The 8723-nt window shown below is 43.4% G+C and overlaps 1 protein-coding gene across 1 annotated transcript in view; it reads left to right on the forward strand.

Annotated features, from left to right (window-relative positions):
• Positions 1-8723, forward strand: part of arid2 (AT-rich interactive domain 2) — a 69492-nt gene extending 60769 nt beyond the window's left edge. Inside the window, exons 16-21 of the mRNA XM_063217327.1 lie at positions 3120-3316; positions 4039-4177; positions 4549-4631; positions 5025-5148; positions 5403-5494; positions 6332-8723. Of these exons, the coding sequence (XP_063073397.1) occupies positions 3120-3316; positions 4039-4177; positions 4549-4631; positions 5025-5148; positions 5403-5494; positions 6332-6443 (747 nt within the window). The 3' untranslated portion in view covers positions 6444-8723. The remainder of the gene's footprint in view (positions 1-3119; positions 3317-4038; positions 4178-4548; positions 4632-5024; positions 5149-5402; positions 5495-6331) is intronic.

Raw genomic sequence — 8723 nt, forward strand, 5'->3', positions numbered from 1 at the left:
GTTAACATGATGCATTTAATTCAGAATTAACTCACTTAAATTCTGAGTAGGTTAATTCCATTTTGAAAACGTCATGTAAACACTTCATAATTTGGAATTCAATGAAAGATCAAAGTAAACTCGACAGAACTATTTAATTCTGAATGATTCATTCTGAATTAAAAACGTCATGTAAACGTAGCCAATAACACACATTCGCCAGCTTTATGTCTCTAATATGGACAAGAGTGTACAGTCACCATCCTTCTGTATAGTCACCATTCCAATGTCATGCTCACAGTTCATAAGACTGACATTTTCTTAACCTCTTGCAAACGCAGCTTTTTGCCTCTGACACATTCAACGTTGACCATTCCCATGTCATGCTCACAGGAAAGGGTGTACATTCACTTTCTCTGCATCATGCATGCAGGCAGGGGTAAAAAGTTGTAACACGTGCAGCAGATAATTTGCCTGGCTCTTGCCCGACCTGTAGTTCTGTGCAGCTTCATGAGCTCCACTACTAAGTCTGGGACTGGGAGCAGAGGTCTGGTAGGAACACATGCAGCAGATGATTACTACGGCTTGTCAATTTGGCTGTCCTGCAGGAACCTGTTCTGTGCATTTGGGGTGCAGTGCCTGGTTGGTTTTAGTGAGAATATGAAGATGCTAGCCGTTTGTCAATTGAATCACCCCTTTCTCTTGTACTCATTTCTTACTGCTCTGGTTCTTTCTTTCTCTGGAACATGGAGCAGGGCTATAATATTTCTTCTTACGTGTGGTTGGGGAAAGGTGGCTATTTTTGCTCATGTTGAGCCTGTTGAATATTTAAAAAGCGCTCCTCTTCTTAGTTCCTCTCCTTGCCTCTCCACCTGCCCTCAGCTCTACATGTGGATCTTGACGTGTGTGTGTGTGTGTGTGTGTGTGTGTGTGTGTGGTTGTGTGGTTGTGTGGTTGTGTGGTTGTGTGTGTGTGTGTGTGTGTGTGTGTGTGTGTGTGTGTGTGTGTGTGTGTGTGTGTGTGTGTGTGTGTGTGTGTGTGTGTGTGTGTGTGTGTGTGTATAGTCCTGATTTGGCCTGAAATCGTTGTAGTGTGCATTACTGTTGTTACTACATCACTAAGTCAGAAACGCAAGCTTATTCGCTAGTCTTTGATTATACTGTAAATTCTTTGTATTTCTGTGGGTTGGGGCACACTTGTATACAGCATACAGTAAAGCAACATGATGCATTTTTATTATTGCTCAAATGCTGTAAACTGGCTTGTGGAAATGCACGAGTTGTAGGGAAATGAGGTTGTGTGTGTGAGCGCAGTGAAATGCAGCAGCTCAGTGGAGTGTGTGTGTGGACTGAAACCTTGTGCTTTGATGTGAAGTTGGTTAATCCTTAGACTGGTGTGAATTCCCCCAGCTCTACAGAGGGAATAACCCAGAATGGGCTTACAGGAGGCGCCTCCTGTCCTGTCTGTCACAACCAGGCAAGCAAACTAGGGTATTCCCTAGGGCCCCCAGCCGAAAGGGCCCCCTACTAATGATTAATTATGTACTTGTATTCAAATGACAGCAATGACAATGAATTTAGTGAGGTTTTGCCTCTCACAATGACCGAATAGTGCAATGATGCTGTTGCTATCAAAAGTTTGAAGAGAAAAAGGGATTCCCTTTTACCCCTTTGCCTAGGGCCCCCAGGCATGTTGAAACAGACCTGCCTGTAGTTTTTGTGTTGGTTAAACAGGGTTTCATTCATTTTAAAAGTTGAAGAATAACAAGGCAGGCACTCATCATCTTTGTAATTAAAATGCCTTTATTGGGCATAACATGATTAAAACTCTTCGATATGTTTCGGCATGCATGAAGCCTTCGTCAGGAAGTGAGAGGGTTTCATTCATGTTGCTCCAGGCAGGCACCTCTGTGAAATCACAGCTCGGTGTCAACTCACGGTTCATTTGTGGTACTTTCCTAGATGGTATGCCCCTGGATGCTTTATTTGGGAAGTAAATGCACTTGAGTTTGCAGACTGGAGACGTTAGTTTGAAATAGTTGGCAAATTGCATACATACATGCAGGCGGTCTATGCAGTTTTAATAGATTGCTCAAGCAGTTACTGGTGCTCCTATTCAAGCAAAAATGTGTAAACTTGGCGTTAGGCTTGTATTAATGCTGCAGGTTTACAGTGTTTGGAGTTTACGTTTTCCTTTCCAGGTTCAGCTTGAGATTGAGCTATCTGTTCACCAGTAAGAGTATTCGTTTCTCAAAGGTCTCAAGCTGCTGTCTCAAGACAGCATTGCTCTTTGGCACTCAAGCTCACTCAAGACTCTTATGACTAAAAAAAAAACGCTCAACCCTTATGTCTTGTCTTGTGGTCTGGTGTTTTCTGTTGAGAGTCCTAATTTCCCAGAGGTCTCAAGCTGCTATCTGAAGACAGAACGACTTTGTAACACTCTAGCAGACTGTTAACATCTAAGACTCCTCTCTCCTCTTGTGTCATGCTGCGCCCCCCCTCTTCAGCAGCAGTGTGTGTGTCGGCAGCTTAGTTTGAAGTCAGTGCCACCAGCTCCTCACAGTACTCAGGCTCATTACACTCTGACTCTGTAACTCTCAAGCCGAATGCCACCTACAGCTGCCCTCCTACTTGTTCTTGTCTGTCGACTCGGCAGCAGTGGGCATATGGTCATTTTTTGATACCATCTTCACACACCATTCCCTGTTTATTTGTAAAGTGCCCGGCTAGTGATGTTGCCCGTGATTATGTCCTTGATTGTAAGTCGCTTTGGTTATAAAGCGTCTAGCCTATTCCATTCATTACATTACATTACATTGCATTGCATTTGGCAGAGTCTGCACAGTGTTATTATGAATGTGTTGCAGCAACATAGTGTGAAGGGCTTGAGAACTTATTGAGTTTGCACTTTAAACTAAAACGTTTGAGTTTGGTTAGCGAGCTCTCTCCTCTTGTGTCTTTTTTTCTTGCAGTGTCCAAGCCCCTTAGACTTCTGAAGCTGTACACACAAACTCGGTGACTCTGAAGCTGAATCATGGCATGTCTTAATGAACATTTCCGGTGTCATTTCCATGATGAATAGCATCTAAAACTCTCTCTTTTCTTTTTTTTGCTCTTGTGTTCCCCCTCATCCGTCCTCAGCAGCAGCAGCCTGCGTCGGCAGCTATGTCCGTGGGCGCGGCGGTGCCCAAGCCCCTGCCCTTATCCCTGCAGGGCAGCAGTGCCAGCAGTGCCAGCTCCAGCCCCTCTCTGGACAGCCCGCAGGCCATCGCCCTGCCACAGGAGCCGCCTCGCAAGCCCGGACACAACTTCAAGTGTCTCTGGCAGTCCTGTAAACGGTGAGCGGGGGTTGGATGACGAAGGGAGTAGAAGGGGTGGATCGGCTTCTTTTGAAAATCATACCTGTGGTTTTTTTTTCTTTTTTTTTCCCTGTCCCAAATGTGTTTATTTCATTGAAAAGATAATAAAACACTATTTGAGGCACTCTTTACTGAAGTTTAAAAAGCCTTTATTAAATACTGGCTACATGTGTTTATTTCATGTTCCAATAACTGCAATATAAACATGGATAGCAAAAACTTAACACTCACACACATACAACATATACGTATACATTTTGTTTAATTGGGGTAACTCAAGGCAATGAAGAAACGAAAATGCTGATAACATTGTATCTGAGCCCCCCCCCTCCTTTAATAATATAAATTGGGTCAGATCATTTGGTGTTCATTACATACAAAAATCATTGTAAGGGTCGGTCATAATAACTAGAGCATTTCAAATAAAAACATCAATTTTATATGGATTCATGTGAAGGTTCTCAGAGGCAATAGGACCAAGGTGGTGTGTTTTTTTTCCCACCAGACACAACTCATGTCATGTGATGTGGTTGGATTGATTGTTCTCTTGTCTTGTTTGACCTTGGCCCATATCACACTCTGCCTCTCTCTCTCTCTCTCTCTCTCTCTCTCTCTCTCTCTCTCTCTCTCTCTCTCTCTCTCTCTCTCTCTCTCTCTCTCTCTCTCTCCCCCTCCTCTTTCTTTCCCTCTCTCCTCACCAGGTGGTTCGAGACGCCATCTCAGGTGTTCTACCACGCTGCCACACAGCACGGTGCGAAGGAGGCCTACCCTGGCCAGTGCCTCTGGGAGGGCTGTGAACCCTTCACTCGGCAGAGACTATCCTTCATCACTCACTTACAGGCAAGAGCACTTACCACTTCTCTGGCATTTTATAGACGCGCACTGGCGCTACTGCTACATTTAATTTTACAAATGGTTATAACATGTTTTCCTGCTCTTAAGTAAAGCACAAAATCAAACATTAGCATGATGTTGCATTCATGATGTTTTGTTGTAGTTTGACAATTTGAACTGTAATGTTAGGGGATGCGTTCAACTTGACATTGTGTGGTTCTCTGGTGACCTCAAGACTTACCGTAAACTCCTTACGTGTAGCGTCTCCTTACATGTAGCGTTGATGCCACATTTTCTTCTGAGGGCCTAACTGACCCAGATTTCTTACCTTAATATTTGCCCGCTAAGTATTATTGTGTCGCTGGTCCCCACCACAGGACAAGCACTGCTCGAAGGACGCACTAATCGCCGCCCTGAAACTGGAGGAACAGAAGCAAAGCGGCAATCCCAATACTTCCAAGTATGTACCCACTTCCGTACCATCATAAATGACATCACATGTTGTGTCTTGATGGCCTGTGTGTATCAGCTTCTTTGTAATTTTCATGCATCTCCTCTATTTACTCCAGGCTAACACAGGCTAACACAAAGTTGCATTCACTTGCACTGCCCACACACACTTCACCATTGAAATGATTGTGTGGACTGACCAGTATTGTTTCTGTTCTTCCCTGTCCTCCTCTTTGTCATCTTCCTCCTCCTCCACCACCTCTTCCTCTGCCATCACTTTCTCCTCCTCCTCCGCCTCCACTTTCTCCTCCTCCTCTGCCTCCACTTTCTCCTCCTCTTCCTCCATCACTTTCTCCTCTTCCTCCACCTCTCTTGCTTCTTCTCCCTTCTCCTCCATCCTCAGGTCTCCGCCAGTGGCTGCCAGCAGTCCGACGCCGCGACCACAGAAAGCTATCGTCAATCACCCCAGTGCTGCCCTCATGGCGCTGCGCAGGGGGTCACGGAACCTGGTCTTCAGGGACTTTACCGTACGTGTCCGTCTGCTACTACACTGTCTTATTGGGTTATTGCCTTATCTCCCTCTGCAATAGAATTATCTTATCATTGACTGAGGTGAATGCTCATTTGTAATAACCGGCGGTTGGCTACCTTTCTATGTAGATCATTGTGAATTATTTTGTTGTTTACATGCTTGTTTGTGGCTGTGTCCTGTCCCGTCTCTAAATCAATCAGTGTGTTTGATTGTGTGTAATGTATGCCGTCTCGTTTTGTCTCTGCTCAGGATGACAAAGAGGGACCAATGACCAAACACATACGACTAACTGCTGCCTTAACGTTAAAGAACGTCGCCAAGTATTCGGACGATGGGCGAAGGTAAGACAACACCTGTAGATGAACAGAGTTTATACCTAACTGTTTATACCAACAGCAAAGACTTCAGATGTGTTGAAGTAGGGGTGTAAATCAGAGCCCTCATTTCGATTCGATATCGATGTCTTGGGCCAACAATTCGATTATTTTCGATACCTAAGAATGCTCCACCTCACAGGCTTAGCTTATGTGTGAAATGTTGCATAAATTTACAAAAGCTGAAATATCTGCATGTGTTGTATTTGATTTGAGGAACATTGTTACAGTCAGTATTATTATTGCACCCATATTCTGAGTTTTTTATTTTTCTCATGCAGTAACGATAACAAAAATCGATTAATAACGATTAATCGATTCTCTTGTGGATGAATTGATTAATTGAATCACTGGCTGTTGGATCGATGCAACTCGAATATTATTTCCACCCCTATGTTGAAGCATGGCTGTGTCTTGTAGAACTAAGACTGTCGGAATTGCTGTGTATTTATGGAGTCCATAATAGACACTCATTCTTGACAGTCTTGGTTCTACAAGGCCTGGTAGTTCATACCAACCAGCGAAGACCTGTAATATCTTCAAGCATTACTGTGTGTAACATGCGTTGGTTATGGTAAGATGCTGAAAATGGCTTATGCCGAAACTCCCCTATAAATGACAACGATTTACCGGGCAGATTTTTCGTACTTGGTGATGGACAACCACTTTAACCGTCTTGGTTTTACTAGACTCTAACTTAAACCATGTCAACTAGCTAAGACTTCAGATATGTTGAAGCATTGCCGTGTGTAAAGTAACCCGTTGGACAACCATTCTGAGCATCTTGTCCCTTGTGTCCTGTAGGTTGGTGAAACGGCACGAGAACCACCTGTCGGTCATGGCGCTCAGCAACATGGAGGTCTCCACGACGCTTGCCAAATGCCTTTACGAACTCACCCACACTCTACAGGCTTGAGCCAAGCTGAATTGTCCCCCCAAAAAAGAAGAAAAAAATACAGAGAAATAGAAAAATAATAAAAGCCACGAGAGGAACACCACCACCACCACCATGCTTGGCTTCCCGTTGTGCTGGCTGGCGAACAAGTCTATTCTGCTGTGGTGGCAAAACACAGGAGGGAGAAGGAAACCGCTCTCTCCCCCCACTCAAAAAAATGGGTCCTTCCCCTCTCCTCCCACCTCTTTCCGCCCCACTCCTCCATCATCCCCCTTTCCCAGTTCTTTTCTCAGTATGCTTGGACCGCCTACAATCACCCCTCACCTCCCCATCTCCTCCTGCTCCTCCTCCTCCTCTCCTCCTCCTGATCTCCTCTCCCAGTCTCCTTCTCTCCTTCACAAAACAAACTGACAAGGAGTAAAGCAAACAAAAAAGGATGTAAGACAAACGGACGAAATGAGGAGGAGGAGGAGGAGGAGGGGGTTAGAAACCACAAACTGCCATGGGGTCTTCCACCAGCCACTGAGAAAACCAGCCACCTGCTCTTCTTTCTTCTCCACCCTCTCTCTGCAATCTCTCGCTAACTTTGTACTCCCCCACAAAACTCCTCCCCCCCCTTTCCAGATACGAGCACATTTTTTCTAAATCCTGGATGAGTGGCAACACACTCAAGACAGTTCCTGGTTCCCCGAACCAACATGGACAGACGGACGGGGGAAGGTGAGATGGGGTACAGTTGGGTGGGTTGGGCTCTGGTGTTGGAGGGACTATTGGAGAAACGCAGGGTTTGTGGGTGGGCAAAAAAAAGGGGTACGGGAAGGGTGAAAGGGTGGGGTCATAGGATGGACGACTGGCTAGATTGTTTTTTTTTCTTTTAGAACTTGATAGCTTGTTTTTTTTTTCTTACTTGAGCCGATTATATTTTCACTTATTTATTATTGAAATAAATACCAATATGATGAAATGAGTTAAAAAAAATCTTGTAAATACTTGTGAATAAGTATAAAAAAAGAAGATAAAATTCTCATACCGCTGCAGCCACTGGAGAAAGTCACTCTGTGGAAGGAATAGCATTACTTTGGTAGGTTCACATAGGGGAGTTATTTTCGTTTTTCATTTTGTTTGATTTGTTTTTTTAAGATCCCTGGTTACTTGTATGAAATGTGATTCTGTACTCAGCAGTGGATGAATGTATGTAAACCCTGTAAATATTTCTGCAAAGGTACTGATGCTGTAAATGGGGGAGGGTGGGAAGGGACAGTTTTTTGTGGAACTGTGATATTTTTTTTCCTTTCCTTTTTTTGTATTATAAAAAAACCTTGTAGAACTCATTTTGCTGGCTGAAAGAGTATGGAATAATATATCACATGTCATTTTTGTAGAAGAGAAGAAAAAGACAAACAAAAAAATACTATTGAAGGTTTTTTTTTCTTCCTCCTGCCCCCCCTTAACATGTATCCACTGTAAACGTTTTTTGTCATAGTACGAGCTCACAAGGGGCCCGTACCAAATTCTTTTTGTATTTGTAAATTGGTTTAAATACATGGAGTTTTATACAGGTTTTCCTCCTGTGTTATTTGCTTTATGTGCAGGTATGATATTTTCTTCACTACTTTTTTCTATCTTAATATAGTGTGGAGTTTTATTGTACTATTTTTTCATTATTATTAACTACCATTGCCACATTCCGGCTTCTTCCCAGCTTCCTTCTCAGACTGTCTTCTTCCTCCCCCCCCTCTCTCTCTGCGGTGTGTCGTGTAACATTTATAAACGGCCTGTTGTGTTATCCCCCCCACCCTACCCCACCCCCTCGGCAGGGGAATTCCCACCACCACCTCCACATCCACTACCATCATCACCTCCATTTCTGCAGTGTCAGTCCCGTAGGGTGTGCAAAATATTACATATACCTAACAGTCTGTTATAGATTGGCTTTATTTACTTTGGTGACTGTTTATAGTTTTTAAATAAAAGACTGAACATTTTTGGTGCTTTTTTCTTCAGGGGCTCGCTTGGTTTGTTTCCACTCCCTTTAATTCTTTCTCCCCCTTTTTTTTCTTTTTTCTGTTTCTCGTTTGTGTGTTTCTCATGGAACTACTGTTTATCGTTACATTTCTTGCATCACCAGATTTCTTCCTGTGCTGCACTGTGCCATTGGTGCATAAACATTTTTTTATGATTATTATTATTATTATTATTATTTGTGGATTTTCTTTTTCTTTTTTTTCTAACTTGATTTGTTTGTGTTCATAGCATTAATAAAGCTTGTCTTCTGCATATTCATGGTGCAGAACTCCTGCA

Source organism: Engraulis encrasicolus, chromosome 15, assembly GCF_034702125.1.
Source record: "Engraulis encrasicolus isolate BLACKSEA-1 chromosome 15, IST_EnEncr_1.0, whole genome shotgun sequence".
Classification (NCBI taxonomy): domain Eukaryota; kingdom Metazoa; phylum Chordata; class Actinopteri; order Clupeiformes; family Engraulidae; genus Engraulis; species Engraulis encrasicolus.